Consider the following 26,169-nt stretch of genomic DNA (forward strand, 5'->3'; position numbering starts at 1 on the left):
TAAATCATAACAACCCATGTAAAGTTTTCATTGCACCAATTATGAACATGTTCCCAATTCTTCCACCGCCATCAAGATTTCATCAACTAAACTAAAAGCACTCCAAAAAAAAAAAAAAATGATGCTGACCAAAGACAGCTACACATCACACAGATTACATATATTAATTATAGGAGTTATATATGAGATATCAATGAAATACAACTGCAGCTGCAGGTTCATATAGATATCAATAATGAAATGGTCACAGCTGCAGCAGCTACAGTAAACTTATTACGATCTGGAGAGTTGTTCCCTCCATATTTATGTTTGGTTCGAGTTTGGTAATTAAATATCTCATTGTTTTATTGAATACTACCATATACTATGTATTGTTATTCGAAGGAGTGCAGCCAGTTCCCTCGAGGACTTCTCTTTATATGGAAGAAATAAATAAACGGAGAAGAGTAATATTAAAGGAGTAAGTGTCAAAAACAAGATTTCTTTGTGGAAAGCAAAAACCATCCCTTTTTATGCTCCAGAGGAAGAACATAATTTACTATCCACAAGGATATATTGGTTCTGTGTCTCTTTCGATGTATTTTATTAGTTCAAAAATAGTCAAGGGTGAGACGAGCATCCAAGCTTAGCCGTCTTTTCCGAAAAATAAAAATGGAAAACGAAAACCAAAAATTTGTCCCTCTCATACCTGCAAACATTCTTTTGGATCGAGTTAAAAGATTAATCATATGATAGTAATGAGGCTAATCTTGACCTGGTGAAGTCTTGGCACGCAAAGTCCAAGTTTTTTGCTGCATTAAATCTCGGACCGAGTTCCTGTTAACGTTACTAAGAATAATTAAACAGAACTGATCAGATGCATAAAGACAATATATATTAAGACCAACTGTATCTGTAGCTGCTGGGTGCGTTCAGAAATTCATATAGTTATATAATACCAAGTGGAGAAGCATGAGAGTTTCTGCTCTCGGTGCTTCAGTTTGTTCAATTTTGTGCGCAGTTTCATCCTTTTCTTGACTAACTTTGTTTCTTTAGCTGCCTCTGTTTGGTTTTGCTACTTTGTTTGTTTCTGGGTGTCGGCTTGCAGTTTTTGCCCTAGTACTTGTTTTGGTGGGAAATATATGTCTTTAAATATATAGTTGATATGTTTGTTGATCTGAAAGATTCTTTTTTTAGTACTACCCTGTAATCTCTGGTCTCTCTCCTTATAGTATATCATGTGGCTCAGAAACTTTAGGGCAAAGCAAGGAACAGAAGCTTTAAAACATTCCTCAATACAAGGAAGAAAAGAACAAGCAAGAAAAGAAAAGAACGGATTCTCTCTGCTTTACAACTTGAGTTTGTCATTTTACCCAAAACCCATATTTGGATTCTCTCACTCTGCCGTTCACGGGTTTTTATCCACAAATATATTGGAACATTAACAGTAGACAAATTCCCTACAGCAATAGACGAACTCCCTACAATTGTAAGATAAAAGAACAATTTGATCCAAGTGGTCTATAGAAGATCAAAGCATTCTCCCCTCCATTTTAGTTTATGATGCCGATTTTCTGAAACCCCAAACACTAGCTAAAAGCAAATAATTTTGGCTCGGGCTTTAGGCCTGCATGACGATTCAAATATTAGTTTTGTTACTCTATTGAGCGGACACCAGGACACCATCAATTATGATAGGATCTTGTAACCCAGTACAAGTTTATGAAAATCACATCAAACCGATGCTGTGATCGCATAGAGTTTATGGCTTCTATGTCGAAAACAAGCAATTTAAATCCACAACCGTGGCAAATACACTTTTAAGGTGTCCGTTAGAGTTCTACAACTCCAATTCTCTACCTGAATATTTACGTATTACTCAACTCACAAGAGCTAAAAGAAATGTAACATATGTAATCAAATTTCCAAGCAATGTCAGCTATCTGTTGTCCTGGTAGTGTTCTCGCTCATTGTCTGCCGGACAAACTGTCCACGAACACGAGGTCGCTGTTCCGCCAGTCTTTTTCTGCTTTGATATCGAACCTGCAAAGCCAAATCAAGAAAGATATCTTCATTTCATTCTCATTTCTTCCTTTTCTTTGTTCATTTGATTAATGACATTAAGAAATAAATTCATGAAAATAATGCCAGTGAGGAGGCGTTTACCAGATTGAACTTCTGTACAGTTCATATATATCTCGCACATACAGAAGAAAACCTAATAACTTGATCTAACAAACCTTTTTATGGAAGAACCAACGAGGGAAAATAAATGAGTAGAAGTTAACAAACAATATAAAAAAGGATTGCAATATCCATATAATTCTTCAACCAATTAGACCAAGAAGTCTAGAACTAGGGTTCAAACAACTGTATCAGTTACCTTTTTCCGGAAGCATCTCTCATTTCTTTTCTGACGGAACTTGGTCAAGGCAGCCTCTCTCTGGGAAAATTTGTTTTCATCTACTCTATTTTCACTCTGGTTTCCACTACCATCACCACTTCCACTTTTTCCAGCGACTCCATTATCACTTTCCATGTTTGTACCTCCAATATTGCTTCCATTTTGCCCATTGCTCCCATGGTTACTGCCAGAAGCACTTCTGTTGACACTGTAATTTCCAGGATTACCTTCAACAGGCCCACTCCTAACATTTGATGATCCGCAATGTGGAGCAGCTGCAGCCAATTTCTTTAAAGATAAATCACTATGGTCAGGAAGCTGCTGTTTTTGCATTGTGTGGGCAACAGGGTGATGGACCTGATGGTGATCATAATCCTGATGGAGGTTTTGAGTTTGAAATTGTGGCGTCTGAGCACATCTTGATTGAGCCAGTACTGTTGTTGCCCCATTGTTAGCATTATCTATTAAAACTAGCTGAGTAGCATTCATAGGGTCCTTTTTCACAGGATGAAAAGCAGATGATGGATGCAAACGTTGAATTGTGGATGCAGCTGCTGTCTTGTTTATAACAAGAGGCTCACGAGGATTATTATTAGTTGTGGAGCCCATGTCAATGTTATTGCTGCCTCCATTTGAGCATTGATTGGGAGGATTGTCACTTGAGTGAGATGGGATATCATTAAACAGATCCTTGTTCGTACTTTCTCCATTATTATCATGTGGAGAATTGCTTCCAACATGCCCAGAAGGAGCCTTGTTAGCATTTGAGGCTGCATTATACCTGCAGAGGCAATAACATACTAAGGCAAACCATACAGAAAGCTCAAGAGAATGTGGAAAACAATTACGTCTACTTCATATCCACATCTATACCTTGAAAATGCTGAAGAGTCTGAACGCCTCAAGACATTGCGGTCATCTTGTACTGTTGTCTCAGTGCCTTTAACTCCTCTAAGTCTTTTCAAACTGAGCTCTAGGGATGGTAGTTCATCAGTATCGTTATTAGGTGTACTGCTAATGTCCAAGGCCTTATAATGTCTGTTAGAAGCTTCAAATTTTGTGCTCTCCAACTGGGGATCAGAGGGATTGGTGACGTCACCTGTTATAGAAGCACCATCATACTTTTGCTTGCTGGAAGGACTTTCATCATATTTACCAGAACCTATGTTGAGCAGATTATTCTGCCTTGGGCCTGCTAGTTTGGTTGGAAACTCAATAGGATGCTCACGCTGTATCTCTCTCTTGCTATTCATGCCAATCTCCAAATCTTTACCCATTGCAAAGTTGTCTGAAAATATGGAAAACACAGCCTCGTCACCATCCAAATAAAACAAGGATACACGTGCAAGCGCGCACGCGCGCACACACATCAATATAAGAAAATTCACATAAAAACTTTTGCACAGAACCACAGGTTTAAATAATTGGGAATACCATGTTCTTCTTTCTGTTGCTGGCAGTCCCTTGCTGCAGCACCAGTAACCAATTGCTTACCAAATGTTTCAGCGTTGGAGTGAACTACTTGGGCACAAGTACTATCAGGATGCCATGAAAACACCTGTCGTGGACTGTCAACTTCTACAGCTTGTTTTGTCCAAGAACTCTGCAAAATGACATACAGCAATCAACAAATTGTGTCTGTGAGTCCAGGTTTTACATGAACTTCATTTCTTGTTTCTAACAGGAGATGATCATTTGATTGCTATTGGTGTACTGCAAAAAAATGTGTAGAAGTTTTATTTTTCCTTTTTATTTTTTATTTTTATTTATAGCAACCACTACGTAACTAGGAGTGCAAGTAGTTTTTCAGCCTAGATTTGGATCAAGAAATGTGTAGAATTGATAATTTGACATTACCTCTGCACGACTATATAATGAAGTTTGGCAACAGCAAGGGTGAGAAAGAAAGAAAGGGGAAAAAAAAATTAACTCAAGATGGTTGGCGGGTATTCATTCATTCTAATGGGCTTACCACACAGTTTAAACTATAACACTTTTAGTTCTGCTATTCTGCCTCTGTGTGTGGCTGAGGTGCCTTCTACAAACTAATGTGAAGTTTCAGTAATAGGGAAGTAACATCTAAGACCTTGCTAGTATATATTACTATACCTGAGTACCACTTCCATTGTCACTTCCATCTCCAACATTCAAACCCACACTCCCATTATCTTCCTCATCATTGCTTCCACTGTTGTTGTCAGACTTGTCAACACTATTTGATCTTACTGACTTCTGAGTCTGTGTGCCACTTTCGCTTCCGGTTCCACTACCACTAGACTGAGAGAGAAATTAGATAATAGTCATACAATACACCCAAGAAAAACACACACACACACTAACTGCAATCTGAACAGCATATTGCATTGATTAGTTAGGAACTAAAGCTCCTCATTGATATATGTGCTGCCTGACACCAGTCTCAATAGAACAAACAATACTAACACACCCAGCCATGTTAGGTGCAAATTTTCATATATCAAACTAGGGACCCAAGAAACAGGAAAAAAGAAAAAACTTCTCGGTATTTGACGCAAACTATTGCAAATAGAAAAAGTCTAACATCAGATGGAAAATTGTAATAACTCACACTATGGCATCTCCTCCAAACATGCTGCCAGAGGTTCTTAAGCTCATTCTTCCGAATGGGCTTCACCAAGAAGTCAACAGCCCCCTTTGACAAACATTTAAAGACCAAACCCATAGAATCTTGAGATGACATCACTGCACACAGATTAGAAGACATTATTAAACGATTCTACTTGCTAAGCTGTCAAAGCAGAGCATCACTAATCCATACAACTATTAATCGGATGAGGAGGTGAAAACACTTACTAATCACAGGAACATTCTTTCGGGACTTATGGCTCATAATCTTGGATAAAAGACTAATGCCTGATACACATGGCATAACTACCTCGGTTAAGATTAGATCAACATGATTGGTTAAATCTTCAAGAACCTTCCAGGCTTGTATTCCGTTTGCTGCTTCGATAACTGAAAATAAGAAGATTCATCTTATACTTATCAAGGACCAATCATGGAATTTAAAAAAATTTATAAAAAAGAAGCAAGGCTATAACAAGTCAAATGGGAGTGTAAGCCATGAGAGTTACTTCTGGTTTTCAACACATCCTCTAAAAGTTAAGGTCTAGACGATTTCATTTGGTAATGTTTTTGTGTGTGTGTGTGTTATAAAACATGAGTTCATTGAAAAGAAAGCCTAGACTCAGTGCACAAGCAGTCTACGGATAACATGATATCAAGCTTCCATTAAGGTTGCTATCCTCTTTTCACTTATCTCTCAGTATTTAATTTCTCATTTTACATATCAGGCCAAAAAATTTAATAACAAGAATATAGAATTATGTTTCAATTATAAATGTGTTACATCTGTGCTTTTCAGCAAACAGTAATCTGATGATAGGATCTAGTTTAGTAATTAAGAGAAACAAAAATCGAATTATTGTAAACAACGAAAATAAACTTGACAAGTCACTCAACTTCTATACGCTGATAATGCATCCAGTCACTCTTTAAGAAAGGAGTGCCTGGGAAAGGGCATGGGTACATATGAAGAATTAAGTGTCTCAGAAGCCAGGTCACTAACCTTCATAACTGCAATTGCGAAGAAGTGCAGCAACAATATGGCGAGTACAATCATCATATTCCACCAGCAAAACCTTCAGAGATCTCAGATGTAGAAACCTCTCCCAGCAAACAGTTGAACCCTGAGGCTGTTGTATAACAAACTGGGGTTGACCAACCCCTCCATTGCCAACTTTCACATCTTCAGCTCTCCCATTACTTTTCAAATCATCTCCCTTAACTAACCCCTGTTCCTCATCCTTAACCCCCTTATTCCCATCCCATGAACGGCGATTCAGCTCCAGCAGCTGTTTTCCCTCATCATTCATCAGAACACTCCCTATGAATCACACACAAGACTAAAAGCAAAGACCTCCCAAGTTCAGAGCAAATAAAAATTCTCTTGAATCGGGAAAAAGAATTGCGCATAGCGTCTACTTCGAAGACCAAACCTCTCCAAACTACAAATCCTTCTAAAACCTAATCAAAGTTTATTCACCGATTACAAACTGATGCCGAAAGCAATCCTGTAGCTGAATATATACAACTGATGTCAAATTAACAGAACTGATGTCAAATTAACCCCGAATATTCTCAGCTAGCTAAAAATGGCTTGAAACCCAACAAATTGCTCACACCCTGCACCACCATAGCATTATATCAGACAAACTATCCACCATAAAACCCTAACTTCCACTTTATTAGAGCAATTAATAACTGCTTTAGAATGAAAACACACCAGTATGTACAAAATTTCAACCCTAACTGAATATTGAAAACTCAATCCACAGGTAAGTAAAAACATCCAAAATCAATATTAACAATCAATTCTATACTAAACTCATCACCAATTATCACTTCTTCAACAAATAACAATTATCACACCAAAAAAAAAAAAAATGACAATTACTTAAAATGAACTTCCAATTATCCAAATCAAAGTAAACAATAATATTTCCAGATAAACAAAGCAAGAATAAAATCAACAAAAAACATGGAAGAAATCACCTGCAAAGCTTCATTAACCGCCATAACTAAGCTAGATCCAAACGGAAATTACAAACAAAAACATTGGCACTACTAAAAACAGTATCCCGCCGAAGAACAATTTTCGAAAAACCTCAATTTGGATCGTCAAAAAAAAAAACAAAAAATCTAAATCCAGATATTTTCAGAGAGTTTTTTTTTTTTTTGGTTCAAGGGTTTCGGGTTTGGGAGAGACAAAGCTTGACTGAGGAGAAAGATAATCGCCGGGGGAAAGAAGGGGAAATGAGAAAAAGATATTGGGTACGACGAGACGGTGAATCTGAGGCAGCTGACGTGGACAACTCGACGGTGCAGATGTGGAGAGGTGGGGACGGGTTCTGGAGTGGGAGGAGATATTTCCAGCTTGGCGGAAAATGGGGCCGAGGGTTGCTGGCGTGGACGGAAATCAAAAGCTGGGCTGGTTTGGCATCTCAGAGATCTCGGAGATCTGGTTAGGACACGTGCCCGTGTTTGGCGACTAAGGAAAGGGCAGGTGTCGTTTTCGAGGACCTACTATTGGCTCCCCGGTTATATCCACCATTTGGTTGGTACAGGTTGAAACGACGGTGGGAGCGGGTTAATTGTTTAATTAATTGGCAATAATATCCTTTCGTATGATGGTGGATTAACTGGATTTGTTACTAATGGCAGGGCTTTTAGGAGAAAACGTCGTAAAATATCTAAATGAGGGCCAACATGGTTAACAACTTGCAAAACGTGAGCTGATTTTTTATGGTCTGGTTTAAGATTTGTCGTTGTTTCCTTTTTCTTTAAAAAGATACTCAAATTGAAAAATAAAATGCAAATTTTTTTTTTTTTTGAAAAGAATGCAAAAATTAATTTTTATGGAAGGAAAGATTAAAACAGAAGTTAATTTTTATGGGAGTAAAGGTTAAATTCTAAATTTTTCAACGATTAAACTAGTACATAATTTCACTAACTATCAATTCTTGTTGTGTGGTGTATATTTTGCTATAAAAAGGAGTCTGAATTGACGACCTTCGCCACTTGATATTATTCTTATATGTTCATTTACGATAATCAAATGGTTTTACATGTTATGTTTGAAATTTAAAGAATCATTTTCTATTTGAAATTAAGAAAGTGACTTGTTTAATAAAATAAATATACATAATAGAAATTTTACCTGCATTATTTTTAACTCTAATAATTTGAATAAATAAATTCTTCATTTCTCCGATGGCGGTGCCATGATGCATGCTTTTGGCAAAAGGACAACCAACACTAGTGGACTTTTCTAGATTGGCATGCCCATCATACCTTTAGTAGAATATTATATTATTTGCTACCCCTTTTTGGGTGCCGGCATTGCATTGAAATCCTATCCACAATGAAGATGCTAAAAGATAAAAAGAGAAAAGAAAGCTGTGGTCTGACTTCTGAGAGCTAGCTTGATCATATTCTTCAGGAGCTGCTTTTCCGATTCCATGTATATAGAGACTTTTGCTCCATACATTCCAGAAATACTATTGGTTTTGCAGGAATATGCATACCCTATGACGGAGAATTCACTCATGAGACTGTTTAAAATCGACCATCATCAACCTTTGAATCTGTTTTTAAGGAATTTTCGGAGAAAAGTGAATGCCGTGTTTATTGACATCTTTTTATTGGCTTTTTATCTACCACCCATACCTAAACTCCTTAACCCATCTTCAAGGCTTATGCAGGGGGGAGGATGGAGAGGTGGGGGAGTAGGAAAAGTAGATATATGTAAAAGCAAACTAGAAGAGGAAAAATGAAAGTAAAGTTACGATGACGGGCAGTATAGTTCCACCGAATTATCTATCAAATATATTAAGGTCGACAATGTCTGGGTCATAGTTTTCATCTAGCTTAAAGACAGATCCGAGTCTAAAGCTTTAGTCATGAAAAATGATCAACAATATCTGGTACACTTAAAGAACACGCATAGTTACATCAACATGATTACTAAGGTAGGCCTGAAACAAGGAAAAAAGAATTTAAACAAAAATACAGGAATAAATGATACGCATAGTGTAATGAATTGGATTACGTAACCAGTCACCATAGTTTGAAACAAGGATGACTTATGCATAGCTCTCACACATGTGGCTAGTCATAACAAGAGAAAGGCAAAAAAAACCCAGAAAGGCAAAAGAGCACCAAGAATTAAACACAATCTTCTGCACAGACTTCAAATTATTTTCAAAGTTCCAGATATCATTAAAAGAGACAACACCTAACCCTTTTAAGTACATAATTCAGACACACGCATACATAATTCCATATAATCTAAGCCATGGATCTACAATACAGTCGCAATAATTTCATGTACAAGATCACAAAAGTGTAAAGAAGTTGATTAGGTACAATGTGCTGCACATTCTATCTTGCACCACTAAAACTTGTGCAGTCAAGAGCTGGTATTGTGCCACAATTCAATATCTGCAGCTGTTAACTTCCTGATTGGCAATACTAAAGCCAACCAGCTCGGCCAGCTGCAAGGAACTCTGATAAAGAATAGACTGACTGAATAAACCTATATATCCAAATCTAATCACTGAATAAAACTATATATCAAATTATACATACCATATCTTTGCTGACTGCTTCATCTTACATACAATAGATTAAATAGGAAGTTCCACATGAAAAGCTAATCTGGAGGAACAAGTTTTATCGAGGGGTAATTGATCCCCACAAGATGCAATTTGATATATTGATCAACTATAAGTCTATAAGTTACAACAATACTGTATAATCATCCAGCCTCCATCACTGAGGCTTATTGCTGCAACAAAATTGTTAGTAAATAGATTGTCCCTCAACCAAACAAATACTCATGGAAATTCTCCAATACAGTAGAACAAAATTTTCTCTATGAGAAAACTGACCCAAAAATCAAAAGAGTCCAAAACCCCAGCACACACTTCATGCGCCCAGGGAATGGCATAATCACCTTTAAACGGGATAATTATCAGGCTGCAGCAGACTGCTGCTCCTTGTAGTCATCAAGATCAAGAATTTCAAGCAACTTTGGCCAAGACTCTGGAATTCCTCCAGGCAAATCAAACTCCAACAATTTTCCCCTACTACGGTAGAATTCTTCTACAGGCCGACTCTGCAAGAACATCAGAGTACAAATCATCACCAATGAAAATGGAACTTAAAACACAAACAACCAATGCCAAAACGTAAACACAGGCACCTTCAGGATGAGCTTCTCTATATACAAATGTTATTCATATGTAAGGGAAGAGGAGATATACCTTCTCATTGTATATATCAATCCGATTTTTAATCACTTCCTCAGTATCATCCGCCCGAGTAACAAGCTTTGACATACAATGCTGAGGGGGAAGAAGCGGAGCCATGCTAATTGCAGGACTCCCATTCGAGCCCTTGACATTAATCGAGGCCACATTGAAATTTCCCCCACACTGACTACAGGTTCGTCTACCTAGGCATTTCTCAAGCAACACATCTTCCCGGAGCTTCAGATTTAGCACCAAGTCAATATCCGTCACTCCTTCCAATATTTCCTACATCACATAACATATAAAACAATCACTCCCTGACCTCATTTTCACCAATTCTTCTACATTATACCTTCCAATATATATGAAATTTTGTAATTTAAGCTCTTAACTCAATTTTTATCACATTATACAATCCAGATCTAGCTAAAGACACTCACCGCTTGTCTAATGGTTCGTGGAAAACCATCAAGAATAAAACCTAACTCGCCTTTAGTCTCTCCAGCCTCCAATCTCTTGGACAACAAGTTTATTATAATCTCATCGGAAACCAGCTTCCCCTGGTTCACAATCTCCGATAACTGCAATAAACAACAAGATCAGACTCAAGCAAAAATTAACGGCACAGATCTGATTAGAAAAGTGAGTAATCAAAAGAAGCCAGACCTGTTGAGAGAGAGGACCGGAGGCAGCGAGTTCTTCGCGGACGAGATCTCCGGTGGCGATGTGAGGCACGCCGAGGAGATTAGATAAACGACTGGCGTACGTGCCTTTTCCGACTCCCGGCGACCCCAAGAACACCCACTGTACGTTCCGGTCCTTCGGATCCTTGACCGAGAGAGTGGGCTTGGGCCCCAAGTGCGGGCTGTAAGACGCCGCGGCGTGAGAACTGGGCTCGGATCCTAGGCCGGAATACAAGCACCGGCTCAGGTATGAGATAGGGGAGTGTGGTGCAAACGAGGGCTTTGCAAGGCGGGTTAAAGCCGCCATTGGAAACAGGTTACAGTTTGCAGAGACGGGTGAGAGAGTTCGTTAGAGACTGAACCGTAGGTACCAACGTCTCGTCATTATTTATACCCGCGCCAACCCTAACGTCGTTTTTTTTCTCGGAGATAAACGACTTGTCGTTTGGTTGTTTTGGTAAGCAGAATGCGCCACGTGTTGTGTCTTTTCCCACAAATAAACCAACGGTCATGAACTCGCCACTGACTTCACACACTGCTTCTTCCTCTCAGAAACGATGGCGGTTACTCTCTCCGCTGCAACTCTCTTCCCCAATAGACTCGGAGTTCACAGGACCTCCACCAATCAGACTTCGACGCGTGTAATCCCCAGCCCATCTCCGAACGCAAACGTCAGCTTCTGCAGCAGTAGAGTCGATTTCTCACGAAGGCGAAGCGACGTCGTAGCGTTCTCTGCGGTGTCGGGCTCACCAGGCAAGATTTCCTTTTTGAATAATCTGTTTGGTTAAATTAGGAATGTTGTGTCTTGATTTGTTTTGATTTATTACAATCGAGAATAAACAGAGGGATGAATTTGCGGGTGTGAACAGGAATTGAGTCTTCTTCGAATGCTGGAGATACAGCAAGTTTGTTGGACTCAGTGAAGGTGTTTGATCTGAACGGAAATGGGATTCCGATTTCCGATTTGTGGAAAGATAGGACAGCTGTTATTGCATTTGCGCGCCATTTCGGGTAATACTAATTTCTAATACGAATTCAACTTTCGGATACTTTCTTATAATTAAGTGCTGTGTTAAAACTCAAAATGGCCTAGTTTTAGGGTTTATGATTGAGCGTTTAGAAATTACTCAATTTAGAAGGCTTGAAAGGATGTAGTTTTTTTCTATAATTAAGCTGAGAATCCCAATACATTCTTGGATATTCTTTCAATTTGTTGTTGTTTACTTTCAGATGTGTCTTTTGCCGCAAACGGGCTGACTATCTTGCCTCAAAGAAGGTACCTTATCGCTATTTACAACGAATTACCACGCCCACACTGCAGCCCCCTGGCCCCTTAAACTTTTATAATTTGATTGTGCATGTTGGACACACAATATTCATTCATTAAGGGCCTATTATTTATGTTTCCACTTAAACTCTGTCCATGCATAGTTATCTATTACTGTCTCAAAAAATTGTGGTGGATTCCACAATGCACACTTTGGAATTGGGAAAAATTAATACAAAGGACTGACTCTCTAGCTTGCTAATATAAGGAGATTGTTACGCAGAGTCTCAAAGTCTTTTTGTGCTTAGCATCTCATTGGTAAACAAAGTCAAGTCTTAAACCTAGCTATGTTGCAGCCCCTTGCCATTACGAAGATTTTCTTGTAAATACCATATTTGGAGCATGATAGAATGATTCAAATTTTCTTATCTTGGTCCTGCAAAATTGGACATACTTCGGTTCTGTTGCTTATGTTGAATAATAGAGCCTGTCGTTTATGTTTCCACGTTAATTCTGTCCCTCTATTTATTCTTAGTAATAGTTAGAAGAGATGTTATAGAGTCATCAAGGCATGCAATTGAGTTAATAGTTAATACAAGCTAGGTTACTGGTTCTCTAGCTTGCCTCCCTTGGGAGATTGTTTGATGCATACTTGTTTTGATTACATACTTTTATGGTAACACAGTTCTAGCACATGTCATATGTTGACAGGATATAATGGATGAATCTGGTGTGGCTCTTGTTTTGATTGGACCCGGTAGTATCGATCAGGTTTGCCCTAAGAAGTTATACATATACAATTATTATATTTTGTGGTTTGAATAGTTCTGTGCATTAAGTTTTACCAAGGCTCATTAGTCTAGACTTTGCCAACGATTTCATATTTTGATATACTATTTTATGTCAATGCAATGAATCTTTGTTATAACTATAAGGAGTAATTTGGTGCAGGCAAAATCGTTCTCTGAGAAAACCAAATTCAAAGGAGGTAAAAGAGCTCTTACCAGGTGTAGTGTTTAATTTTCTCCTCCCTCTTAAGGCACCACAGTCACGAAACTATCTATTTTTTGTTTTCAGAAGTTTATGCAGATCCCAGTCACTCGTCGTATGAAGCATTAAGATTTGTTTCTGGTGTCACAACCACATTCACTCCCAAAGTATGTATTAAATATTGTACATTTTTGTTTCAATGTAGCAAATTTATGGCTATCAGTGGTACTTCGGGAGATCTGAGGATTTCCTTACAGAAAACAGCGGTACTCATATAAGTTTCTTCCACCACATTCTAGGCAGGTCTCAAGATAATACAGTTGTACATGGAGGGTTATCGACAAGACTGGAAGCTTTCCTTTGAACAGGACACCGTGAGCAGAGGCGGCTGGTATATCAATATAAAAGTTTTGCAAGTTGTCACGTTATGTTACCATTTTTAGTAGTAATTAGCACCAATTTGACTGAAGTGAAATTGTTTGTTTGGCAGGCAGCAAGGTGGAATTATAGTTGCAGGTCCTGGTAAAAGTAACATATTGTACATTCACAAGGTAAGTCTGTCTCCTATCCTCTCTCGTATGGGAAGTAATAACCTTGTTAATTGCATGAATCAGTTCAGAACATCCCATATAGGCATGTGTTTAAGCTTAAGACAGTATCTTCTTTAAAACACAAGAAATATTATTTTCATTTGGAGAACTCATAGACATGGTTTTTAAAGATACAATGACTCCATTGGTACAGCCGTACAGGTAAAGATTTCAGTCTGTGCACGTAGACATGAAGCTTGTGGCTAAGTTTTGATTTCATGTTATTCTTCTTCATAGGATAAAGAAGCCGGGGATGATCCAGATATCAAAGATATTCTGAAAGCATGTTGTGGGGTGTAAGTTCTGTGTAGTCCGACCTTTGCCAATTCCCTATAATACGACACTCTGGGGGTGTAAGTTCTGGGTTTTTAGTTGTATCTAGTTAGGTATATACTTCAATTTGTAGGCTGTAAGCTCTGTGTAGTCTGGCCTTTGCTGCCCTTTTAATTACCTAGAGAAGCTAGGAATATCTCATTATACGGATCTAATCCAATTTGAGACGTGGTACACGTTTCAGTGACATTGTAATAAACAGATATGCGAATATACGCCTCTTATCTCAACTTAGGAATTACCTATTAGCAAAGAAAAACAAATAGTCTAGAGTTCCCCATCATAATTAACAGAGACGAGAAAAAAGAAAAAAAAGGGAATAAAACCTGTTGATTCGAATACTAACTACTAAGGAATTCTCTTTTAACAAGGGAGAGATGAGTTTGAATTTGGACCTCGAGTAATTTGTATGTTAACTACTACTTACGTAGCCCCCACTCTACTGTATTAACGAGAAGTAAGCTTTACATCTTTAGACTTTAGACTATGTTTGGTTCGCGGAAAGTAAACATGAGGAATTCATTTCCTGCGTTTGGGTCATAAAGTATGTAATGGGACTATGGGAGCATATTTTCATTTGATAAGGATATTACTATAAAGTATTTATTTGTATAGGCTAGCTTATATGGTGAGAAAGGGTTGGAAATATAAAGCCATTTTTATTATCTATATTATTCCTAATCCTTTTTCCCCTCATAAAACCATAAAAATATACAAAAATTTTCTCATTAATTGTGAAAATGGCACTATATAGAAACAACTATTGTCATTAATTGAAAATCTATAGCCAATGACAAAAAACCTACTGTTGATGACGAAAAAGATACCATTGATGAATAAAAAAGCTACTGTAATTTTTCAGAAAAGTTATTATCATTCATTAACACTTCGAGATAAAAATAAATATATCGTAACAATTGATTGATAATTGTATAGACTCATACGTAATTTGCTATAATTAGTTTATGGTTCATTGACACTTAGCTTTTCGAAAGATGCCAATAGGTTTTCAAAAGATTATCGTGAATGATAGTTGTTTTTTTGAAGAATGATAGTAATATTTTAGTTTGTTGGCGATAACTATTCAGTGTGGGGAAGTAGTTTTTTGAATGATGTTAGTGACTTTTCCAACGAATGACAAAACTTTAATTAAGAATGACAATAATTTTTCAGTTATTTGACATTAGCATTTTCATTCCTCGGTAGTAGTTTTTTTATTTATTGGTAGTAGCTTGTCAATTGATAACAATAGTTGCTTGGATGTAATGACATTTTCGTAAACAATGAAAAATAGAAATGTGGTGGCATTTTTATAAATATTGATATTGTTTATATTTTGGTGGCTTTATGAGGGATAGAAAATATATTTTGACTTAATTGATAATATACGTTTTAAAAAGACATTTATGAGTAAAATTCGTTAAAGTAGTTTATTTGTATGAATTTCCAAATAATTCTTATACAAGATAGCAAAATGTATAAATACTATTATTTGATAGAAATCTAACCCATGACAAATTAATCATAGGTTTTGGGAAATATGATGCACTCTAAAACAACTAAACAAGTGATGGATGGCGATCAATTGTAAAAAGTGATATATGAGATTTACCAGAAGGGGAAAAGAAAATCTTGTCGATTTTGAAGTTGAGTTTCGATGAGTTGAAACCACTGTCCTTGAAACAATGTTTTGCATATTGCTCAATGTTCATCAAAGATTTTGATATTGAGAAGGATGACTTAATCCAATTCTGGATGGCTCAAGGATGGCTCCATCCTATTCTGAAAAATCTAACGTAGAAATGGAGGAGATAGGTAATGAATATTTTAATATTCTATTACAAAACTCCTTTTTTCAAGACGTAAGAAAGAATAATGGTGGTTATATTACCAGCTGCAAGATGCACGATCTTGCACATGATCTTGCTATACATGTATCAAACTCAAAGGACTTGCGCTCTCTTTTTTCGAATAGTGAAGTCTTGGGGAAAACATTAAGTGGCTTTAAAGCTTTGCGGGTTTTAAAGTTATACCAGGCAGACATTCAGGAGTTGCCAATTTCAATTGGGAAGTTGAAACACTTGAGGTATCTGAATGTTTTAAAAACAAGAATCAAAGCATTTCCGAAGTCCATTGGTCAACTCTATAATCTACAGGCACTAAAAATACCTTAACGACTTGAAGAGTTACCAAGGGAGATTGAAAATTTGATCAACTTGCGACATATTTATTTGGGTAAATATATGAAAATTCCAGCTGGGATATTGGAATGCTTTACTAAACTCCGGTCATTACCTTTTCTCAAAGTGGCAGGTACGGAGACCGGTCCTAGAATTGAGGAATTGGGTGGATTAAACCAATTGCATGACTCCTTGTCTATTTATGGATTGGAAAATATAGGAGATAGAGAAGAAGCAAAGAAAGCAAATTTAGTTGAGAAGAAACATCTCAACGAGTTAATCCTTGGGTGGAAGCTTACTAGGCCAAGCAACAATATTGACAATGACGATGACGTACTTGAAGGTCTCCGACCACATTCTAGTTTGGAATTTTTGGAGATTAAGGGGTTCATGGGTGCTAAATTTCCAACATGGCTATTGCTAGCCAACAATTTGAAGTCTGAAATCCTCTTCCATTTGTGATTACTTAAATAATAAGATTTTCAAGAATTTTAGCGATTTTGTATCTTGCCAGCTGCTCTGTTGTAGTTGAGATTACGGCTGCCATGCAACCATAAGCAGTCAGTGCAGGCATAACCATTCTCAGATCAAATAAAATTCAGAGGTGAGTTTCGAAAGAGCTTTTACAGCTCTCTGTAAGTTTCTTCTCAGTCTTAAGACATCCCTGTCACAAATCTTCCATCTTCATTTTTAGAAGCTTATGCAGATCCCTGTACATTACTTATCATATGAGGCATTGATTTGTTCATTGACACACATGGAGGAAGGCTTGTCCCTGCAGAAGATTATTGAATTGTATTCAAGTCATAAGTACAAGCAATTCCGTAATTTCATGAAGTTCAAGGTATGCTTTTCAAATTAGTGGACTATTGTATATTGTCTCTTTACAGCTTTATAGAACTGATTCTGATGGAGCTATGAAAATGAAAAAAAATAAAAGGTTGCTTGTTGTCAGTTGATTGTTGGCCAATTGCTAAAGAACATACATTTCTCTCTGTTTTTACTTTGTAAATACAAGGATGAACGTGTTTTGGATACTGGGCAGAGAACAGAAAATTCCACAACACAACACAACTTGGTCACGCAGTGAAAACCTCAATTGAGATCAAAAACACTGCGGGGCTCTAACTCTTGAGAACCCAATGATTCACTAATCAAAACAGATTACAAAGTTACAACTCAGGTATTGCACTGACCGCGGCAATCCCTCCTGAACTGACTAACTTACAATCTGGGATTGCACTGACTGCTGCAATCCTTACTGGACAGACTACACATTTAACTGTGGGATTGCAATGACTGCTGCAATCCTTACTGGACAGACTCACAAACTGTTTTCAACATGGAACAAAACAGAGCAACAAAGAGTCTGACTCTTTTACAATCAAGGGATTGAAACTCAACACGATTTCAATGCCTAGAACAAACAGAATACCCATGTATATATAGGAGGAAGAAGGAATTCCATTCTGTCAAAGTTGCTAGAAGCTTGGTTGGAGTAGGGCCTTGTGTTTCGGCAAGATAACCAACTAAAATGGGGAACCCTGCTGCAATTGTCTCCCACTTTGATCTTTGACAGCAAGGTTTCCATGAAGATGAACAAGGCCACCTGTCTTCGACAGCAAGATATCCATACTTGCAATTAAACAAACTATCATACTTGGTCTTTAAGTTCATGTATGAATGATCACCAGTTGCTTGCTTCCCACTATCATTTTAGACAGCAAGGTCTTCATGATTACACTGAGTGGACAGCAAGGAGAAGATATGGTTGCTTTCACCTTTCTTCTTCACTCGGATCCATCTCAAGGGGATATTAATTACCTCTCCAAGATTTTCTTCCTCACCCGGATCCATCTCAAGGGGATATTAATTACCTCTCCAAGATTTTCTTCCTCACCCGGATCCATCTCAATGGGATATTGCCTCTCCTTGCCAATATGTTAATACTAACAAATCACCAGAAGATCACGAGGTGAATAGGCACTTGCTTCCTACTTCCATCTTGGACAGCAAGGAGAGATTGAAAGCTGATTTGTGGTTTCCTCCATTCTTCCATGACAGCAAGGTTCTTGTCAGAAGAAGGTGGAGAACCAAGCTGCCATGGTCTTCTTTCTTTCTCATATGGCAGCAAGACGATATCGAAGCCAGATGCAAAGGCTCCCTCCTTTGTTCTTTAACAGCAAGGTTGTGAGTATAGAAAGATTAGCTCCCATGTTCATGTCTGAAAAGCAATGCCACCACATGGTGCTTAATTAATCCTCCATGCTTTGACAGAATGATCACCATGAAGAGAAGATACCCACGCATGAGAGTGAAGAAGAAGACCACTGCGCACAACCTGCATGGACAGCAAAAGTCACCATCTCATGTTTAGAAAGCAGAGCACATAGAAATATATAATTAAGATCATCACATGGCTTATGAATACTTTTGTGGTTAATGGAATGCCAACAACACATGTTGTACTAACAATCTCCCCCTTTGGCATTCCTTAACAAAATTACTATATGGATGGCTAACTCCCCCTCAACAAATACTTGAGAATTCTTAAGAAGAAAGAAGCCTTCATTCCCTGAAACATTTATCACACAAACTTTGTGAGAAATAAATAATATGATGAAGCCACAACTCAATAAGCCATGTAGTAGCAAAATAATCCTTAACAGAAAAAACAAAATGCCAACAATATCTTCTCCCCCTTTTTGTCAAGGAATGACAAAGGCAACTATGTAGCGGAAGCAATGTAGAAGAAGAATTACCTGTAGATGTTGCTCAAGAGACACCAACCCAAGAAGAAACAATCAGAGGAAGATAGTCCAAATATCAATACTCCCCCTAAATGGGATCATGTTATGAAGGATGCACGAATGAAATGCAAACACACAATGAGTGGGTTTGTATCCAAGAGTTAAAAACAGATTCAATTTGCATAGCTTTTCAGACAAGAGTACGACCACAAATCCATAAACATGAATGCAACAAGATAAGGTCACATGAGTAAACCATTTTTGACAACCACAAGGTAATCTAGAAGATGATCGAGTATTCTATACCTTTGTTGTGTAAGTAAACATAACTCAAGATGGAGTGTGTAACATTCTTAGAATCCTTGAAATTAGAACACACACACGAAGAGAATAAATGAACAACATAGATATTCCCCCTTATATCTCCGTGTGGGCACAATTTAAATTTTTTTTTTTTTTTTCTTTTGCCTTTTCACACAACATATAGTTTTTCACAAGAAAACTAAGACTCATGTAATGAGTTTTATGCCAGCAGCTCCCAAGTCAGATGACTTTAGGGTACTAGATGTAACAAGGACATCCCAAAGGACACATCAACTCGAGTCAATAGTTTTACATACCACCGGGGTGACCAAACCATTCTCTTTTCTTCCCAATCCTTATATCGTTCGTCACGACCAAGGTCTGTTTACTTTGGGAATAGCCTGGCCATGCTCCAAATATATTGTACCTTTTTAACTAGGAGCAATAATAACATTTTAACAACTTCATATGTGTGGACTAAGAACAAGTCAACCAAGAATATTACTTACCACCACAAGGAGTATGTGTGCATGTGATCATACAAAGTGATAGAGAATATGTTGATCATGCTCGAGATTACATAGTGATGCAAGAACAAGTTCAAAACATGCTAATCATCTCATCACACTCATATTTAAGGAAGGGAGTAGAAACCTTGTCAATCTAAGTTCAAATGAATCTGTCAGACACTTCGGGATACAAACTACACATGCAATCCTGATTCTCCAAAAACCAGAAAAATAAAAAATACAGAAATAAAAAGAGCAATGCACTTATACTACAATGAGATCATACAATATGAATGCATGCAGAATGGATCAAGTGAAGTGAGAGTATCAATACTTAGAGCACCCACCAATGTCGCTTCTAAGAGATTCAAATCGAGTTGTGTCTAAGGACTTAGTAACCGAATCAGCCACTTTGTGTTTAATAGGAACAGAAGCAAGTTCAAACATGTTATCAAGTTTATCCATATGAGCAGAAAGACAATTATTAGAACCTTTTTTAATCCAAATTTGCTTCTGCTTCAAATTCTGCTCTTTGGGGATTGCAATACGCACTGCAATCCTGTTTATCAACTTCAGATGTTCTTTCAACTCAGCTTGTAAAGAAGCTGTAGAGCTGAGTTCCTTCTGTTTCCTGCATTTTTGAGATTCCCTGCGGAGCAAATTACATCTAGGACGAATGTGCCCTATTTTACCACATTGATGACAAGTGGGAATGAACCTTTTGGAGTTGTGAACATATCTAGGCTGATGCACGCATGTGTGCTTGTTAGAACTTACCTGAGCAACTCTCTGATGGGTTTGGAAGTCTAAATTTGGTTTTGATCTTCTGGGCAACTTAGAATCAGAATCATTGTCATTTAAAGTTTGTGACTGACCCAAAGAATTTTCACAATCCAGACTTTTTACAAAGGTCAAGGGCTTGCATGACTCACCTTCATACCCTAATCCTTCTTTGTTAGAATGAGCTTTACCAAAGCCAATCATCCTAGAGACCTTTTCCGACCCTATAGAGAATTTGTTGAAGCTTTCCTTGACTTTAGATAGCTCATCCTGCAATTTTTCATTTTCAAATGTTAGTGAAATATTTAGAGTAGACTGAGCCTTAACTTCAACCTGCAAGATTTTGATCTTGTTAATAAGATCATCATGTTCCTTGTCCCAATCTTGAGACTTGACCTCACCCTGCAAAACTTTAATCTTATCAACAAGGTCAGTACGCTCTTCTTCCCATTCTTTCAAGCAAGAATCAAAATTTAGCTCAGATTCATTTTTTTCTTTTCTTAATGACTCAATTTCTTCCTTAAGTTTGAAATTTTTCTTAAGAACAATTTTTGAAGCATTGTACAATTGCTTACACTTTTCATTCGTCTCCTCATCAAAAGCTTCAACTTCAATATCAGACTCATCGGATAAATCAATATTAAGGGAAGAAGTAAGAGCAAGATTTACCTCTTCAGAATCCGATTGAGATCCTTCATCACTATCACTCCATGTGGATTTTAAAGCTTTGTCGCCACGTGAATTATATCTCCTGTTACCACAGTTAGCAGCAATATGTCCAATTCCACCACATTCATACCATTTAGGTTTGTCAGGAAAACTTTTCTTTTGAGCAAATTTGGCAAACTTTGAATTTTTATCAAAACGATTCTCAAATTCTTGACCTCTCTTTGTGTCAGAAAAATTTCTTGAGGTGTTTCCAAATGAGTTTTTATCATTCAGAAATTTTTTAAACTCTTTTGTCAACAAAGTTAAATCCATAGAATCATCAACAATATCATCTTTATCATTAATGGAAGAAAAAGCAACATCTTTTACCTTTTTATCCGGTTTGAGTCTCATCTCAAAAGTTTTGAGATTTCCCACCAGTTCGTCAAGAGTGTAGGTATCTAGATCCTGAGCCTCCTCAATGGCAATCTGTTTGGCCTGGAATTTTGAAGGAAGAGACCTAAGAAACTTCTTGACAATTCGGTGCTCCTCAAATGGATCATCCAAGCTCCGACATTGACTTGTTACATTGAGAAGCCGAGCATGAAAGTCGTCGATTGATTCATCTTCAGTCATTGACATATTCTCAAATTCCAAAACTAGTCGTTGAAGTTTCTGCCCTCTAACCTTTTTATTACCTTCATAGGTGACTTGGAGAAGATCCCATGCTTGTTTGGCAGTGTCACAGTGGCTGATTCTCATTCTCTCCTTCTTGGATAGAGCTGTGAATAATGAATTTCGTGCCTTGAAATCACAATTTCTGTCACGAACCTCCTCCTTTGTCCATTCCTTTCTAGGCTTAGGAATTCTTGCAGAACCCACTTCTTCTTTGTTGGAGTCTTCTGCCATGGTTGGATGTTCCCAACCAATTTCTACTATATTCCACATATTTTCATCTTGAGAGTAGAGAAATGCCCTCATCATAATCTTCCATTGTGAGTAATCTTCTCCATCAAATAATGGTGGACAGTTAATGGAGCTGGAGGCTCTGTCACGTTGATGTTCCATCCTTGATCACGGATCAACTAAAACTCTTTAGAACCCGCTCTGATGCCAATTGTAAATACAAGGATGAACGTGTTTTGGATACTGGGCAGAGAACAGAAAATTCCACAACACAACACAACTTGGTCACGCAGTGAAAACCTCAATTGAGATCAAAAACACTGCGGGGCTCTAACTCTTGAGAACCCAATGATTCACTAATCAAAACAGATTACAAAGTTACAACTCAGGTATTGCACTGACCGCGGCAATCCCTCCTGAACTGACTAACTTACAATCTGGGATTGCACTGACTGCTGCAATCCTTACTGGACAGACTACACATTTAACTGTGGGATTGCAATGACTGCTGCAATCCTTACTGGACAGACTCACAAACTGTTTTCAACATGGAACAAAACAGAGCAACAAAGAGTCTGACTCTTTTACAATCAAGGGATTGAAACTCAACACGATTTCAATGCCTAGAACAAACAGAATACCCATGTATATATAGGAGGAAGAAGGAATTCCATTCTGTCAAAGTTGCTAGAAGCTTGGTTGGAGTAGGGCCTTGTGTTTCGGCAAGATAACCAACTAAAATGGGGAACCCTGCTGCAATTGTCTCCCACTTTGATCTTTGACAGCAAGGTTTCCATGAAGATGAACAAGGCCACCTGTCTTCGACAGCAAGATATCCATACTTGCAATTAAACAAACTATCATACTTGGTCTTTAAGTTCATGTATGAATGATCACCAGTTGCTTGCTTCCCACTATCATTTTAGACAGCAAGGTCTTCATGATTACACTGAGTGGACAGCAAGGAGAAGATATGGTTGCTTTCACCTTTCTTCTTCACTCGGATCCATCTCAAGGGGATATTAATTACCTCTCCAAGATTTTCTTCCTCACCCGGATCCATCTCAAGGGGATATTAATTACCTCTCCAAGATTTTCTTCCTCACCCGGATCCATCTCAATGGGATATTGCCTCTCCTTGCCAATATGTTAATACTAACAAATCACCAGAAGATCACGAGGTGAATAGGCACTTGCTTCCTACTTCCATCTTGGACAGCAAGGAGAGATTGAAAGCTGATTTGTGGTTTCCTCCATTCTTCCATGACAGCAAGGTTCTTGTCAGAAGAAGGTGGAGAACCAAGCTGCCATGGTCTTCTTTCTTTCTCATATGGCAGCAAGACGATATCGAAGCCAGATGCAAAGGCTCCCTCCTTTGTTCTTTAACAGCAAGGTTGTGAGTATAGAAAGATTAGCTCCCATGTTCATGTCTGAAAAGCAATGCCACCACATGGTGCTTAATTAATCCTCCATGCTTTGACAGAATGATCACCATGAAGAGAAGATACCCACGCATGAGAGTGAAGAAGAAGACCACTGCGCACAACCTGCATGGACAGCAAAAGTCACCATCTCATGTTTAGAAAGCAGAGCACATAGAAATATATAATTAAGATCATCACATGGCTTATGAATACTTTTGTGGTTAATGGAATGCCAACAACACATGTTGTACTAACAACTTGAATCTAAATAAATACTAAAACCTATAGCAAGATCCTTTCAGGCGTATTTGCGGATTGCAGTGTCTTCATAATATTTTAAATATCTTTCAATATCGATGTTCCCTGCAATTTAACAGAGTACAGAGCAGTGATGAGTTTGGATTTTCCAGCAAATTCTTGAGACGATTGTGAATTTTGATTCAAGTTACAATTCAGTATAAGAATGAACTTCATCTTGGCCCCCTCTTAACAGTTTCAATAGAATCAACACCACATTGAAATGTTTCTATTCTGCAATGGATATTAAGAACTGACTGACCAGGAAAACACACACAACGTGTCAATTGATGCAGTTTATGCTTTTCAACATTATTAGCTGATTTAAAAGCATTAGTTTTCTCCACATTACTATAAGATCACTCACATTGTGATTGGTATGATTGGCAAACTTTATGTAACTGAGGCAAGTCATTTATTTCAGGTGCATGGTGGTAGTTCTGGCTAGCTAGGACACATTCAGTTGTGACAGTTGGCTCAGGAATTCTGATGAGCTCAAAACTTTCAATTGGGTTTACCGAGTTTCAGAGGTAAAAAGGAGAGATTTTCTTGGAAATATTGAGAATTTAGTTCTAGGGACTGATTTTGGTTGTTCATTTTCACTTGCACTTTACTTTTAATTACTTCAAAAGTGGAGTGCAATTATTAAGATGTTGAAGTGTCATCAAAATTACCAGTTGGGAAGTTATCCATCAAAAGTATGCAAGAATCTGAAGTATTTACCTTCCATTGAACCTATGCAAGGCCTCACCAAATTAAATGAGATACGCATTGGTAATTGTCTCCTTATACAAGAAAGATGCACTGAGGAGAGCGGCACAAAGTAGCCTAAGATTTGTCATATTCCACAAATCCAGGGTAAGTCTTTCTAGTTCTTTTTTTTTCTTTCCCCTAAATGAATATGAGGATGAAATTTCATATTGTTTATTTTGTTGCCAATAAACCTCGAAGAAATATTTATCAGAAGAAAATAAAAATATATAAGAACAAACAAGTAGGGGACATGAACCAAAACCCCTCAGTCAAAGCCAAATGACATAGCTAAATGAGAAAAAAATCAATGGCAAATACAAAGTAAATAACCATGAAGATTGAAAGATGTACTTACCTGAAGTTCAAAGGTTCAATCTCACAGTTTGTGTCTTATTTCAGATAGGATAACGAACTGGCATGCTAACAACAGTAGGCTTATTCTGTTTTCTTCTCTCAAGTTCTCTTGTTCAAAAATCATTCAAAGTTTACCCAAATGCGAACTAGATTGTGATTGCTGCAGTCAGTTGATTTAAGAGCTACAACTTTTTATATCTAAAGCATCGATCACGTACTAAACAGAGTAAAACTTGTTTATGACTCATTTGGATATCCTTATATCTCCTCTCCAGCATTAACCAAACTTCTTTCTTATCAGTTTAATGAGACATAGTGTTAGGGATGTTGAAGCTAGCTATACACAAGGCCAATCTACGTACACCGAAGCAATTCCTAGTTTCTTAAAGTTTCTTGAAGTGTGGTAAGATTTATAAAGCTACTTGACAGAATTTTGAATGCATATATTTTACTCTATCTTGCCTCTTTTTCTCTACGGTCTCCTTTAATTATTAGATTTAACCAGCTTTACACGGCTGTGTGCTCTTCTCTAGCTAGCCGCTGCTGTGTCTTTTCCTTAGCAAATAATACTATGCATGTTATCTGCAGCAGGAGCATCTATTATTATTTCGATCTGTAAGTGGGTTTCTTGGGGAATTTTATCAACTGGCGCAGAGTGCAAACAGAGTCCAGGTACTTAAGTTCCCTTATCTGCTGCATGGTTTTAAATCATTTCTTTGGATACAATAGTGCCAGTTATTAATTATTGGTTAATTAATCTACTGCCTATCTATCTCTTTGTAACAGCTTTCTACGATTGATTCGTAATGAAATTCAGGGGATTGAAATACTTTGGTGATTAAAAACAAACTTTCATCTTGGAAGCTCGTAAATTTTTGTAATACATTAGAACAAACTTTTATTTGTACTTCTGTCACTCGGTTTTATTTTTATTTTTATTTTGTATATAATCTATTATTAGTATCGTGTACGTGATTGAGAAAACTGTTTGCCATCAATTAGGGCTCTTTCCCCTAAATTTCCAGGGACCTGACATAGCAAGAGTGCTTAAGGGGCACTTACGATTTCTTAAGGGTTTGTAATTTGAAGAGCTCTATAGCCAAGATTTCATCTTATTTTGATTTGCATTGACTTGTTATCTGCTTAATTAGTTGTTTATGTTGAAA

The 26,169-nt window shown here is 37.5% G+C and overlaps 3 protein-coding genes and 2 long non-coding RNA genes across 7 annotated transcripts; 2 read left to right on the forward strand and 3 right to left on the reverse strand.

Annotated features, from left to right (window-relative positions):
- Positions 1 to 1,611: 1,611 nt before the first annotated feature.
- LOC133720739 (two-component response regulator-like APRR7) lies at positions 1,612 to 7,220 on the reverse strand. Of its 2 annotated transcripts, none has more exons than XM_062147199.1 (9): positions 6,977 to 7,220; positions 5,991 to 6,607; positions 5,216 to 5,377; positions 4,971 to 5,104; positions 4,493 to 4,660; positions 3,878 to 3,986; positions 3,257 to 3,671; positions 2,363 to 3,164; positions 1,612 to 2,022 (listed from the first exon to the last, which is right to left on the reverse strand). In XM_062147199.1, exons 2-9 carry the CDS (start codon positions 6,295 to 6,297, stop codon positions 1,915 to 1,917), a joined length of 2,205 nt encoding a protein of 734 aa, XP_062003183.1. In that variant the 5' UTR covers positions 6,298 to 6,607; positions 6,977 to 7,220; the 3' UTR covers positions 1,612 to 1,914. The 2 variants fall into 2 exon arrangements, with proteins under 2 accessions (XP_062003183.1, XP_062003182.1); XM_062147198.1 differs by having other exon boundaries at positions 3,818 to 3,986.
- Positions 7,221 to 9,146: 1,926 nt separating this feature from the next.
- On the reverse strand, positions 9,147 to 11,286 carry LOC133720740 (adenylate kinase 1, chloroplastic). The gene is made up of 4 exons (XM_062147200.1): positions 10,903 to 11,286; positions 10,677 to 10,817; positions 10,249 to 10,521; positions 9,147 to 10,100 (listed from the first exon to the last, which is right to left on the reverse strand). The coding sequence occupies exons 1-4, from the start codon at positions 11,224 to 11,226 to the stop codon at positions 9,957 to 9,959; spliced, it is 882 nt and encodes a 293-aa protein (XP_062003184.1). The 5' UTR covers positions 11,227 to 11,286; the 3' UTR covers positions 9,147 to 9,956.
- A 151-nt stretch (positions 11,287 to 11,437) lies between these two features.
- LOC133720741 (thioredoxin-like protein AAED1, chloroplastic) lies at positions 11,438 to 14,329 on the forward strand. Its single transcript, XM_062147201.1, has 9 exons — positions 11,438 to 11,672; positions 11,789 to 11,930; positions 12,150 to 12,195; positions 12,898 to 12,957; positions 13,138 to 13,174; positions 13,264 to 13,343; positions 13,476 to 13,567; positions 13,667 to 13,727; positions 14,004 to 14,329. Exons 1-9 carry the CDS (start codon positions 11,477 to 11,479, stop codon positions 14,064 to 14,066), a joined length of 777 nt encoding a protein of 258 aa, XP_062003185.1. The 5' UTR covers positions 11,438 to 11,476; the 3' UTR covers positions 14,067 to 14,329.
- Positions 14,330 to 16,560: 2,231 nt separating this feature from the next.
- Positions 16,561 to 26,108, forward strand: LOC133723700 (uncharacterized). 2 transcript variants are annotated; one of them, XR_009853200.1, is made up of 7 exons: positions 16,561 to 16,883; positions 16,986 to 17,123; positions 24,321 to 24,426; positions 24,574 to 24,754; positions 25,305 to 25,406; positions 25,592 to 25,675; positions 25,790 to 26,108. It is a non-coding gene; the product is annotated as an uncharacterized LOC133723700 (long non-coding RNA). The 2 variants fall into 2 exon arrangements; XR_009853201.1 differs by having other exon boundaries at positions 16,563 to 16,883; positions 24,641 to 24,754.
- Positions 17,351 to 18,760, reverse strand: LOC133722506 (uncharacterized). Its single transcript, XR_009852808.1, has 2 exons — positions 18,711 to 18,760; positions 17,351 to 18,620 (listed from the first exon to the last, which is right to left on the reverse strand). It is a non-coding gene; the product is annotated as an uncharacterized LOC133722506 (long non-coding RNA).
- Positions 26,109 to 26,169: the final 61 nt, after the last annotated feature.

The sequence above is a fragment of the Rosa rugosa genome, chromosome 7 (assembly GCF_958449725.1).
Source record: "Rosa rugosa chromosome 7, drRosRugo1.1, whole genome shotgun sequence".
In the NCBI taxonomy this organism is placed as follows: domain Eukaryota; kingdom Viridiplantae; phylum Streptophyta; class Magnoliopsida; order Rosales; family Rosaceae; genus Rosa; species Rosa rugosa.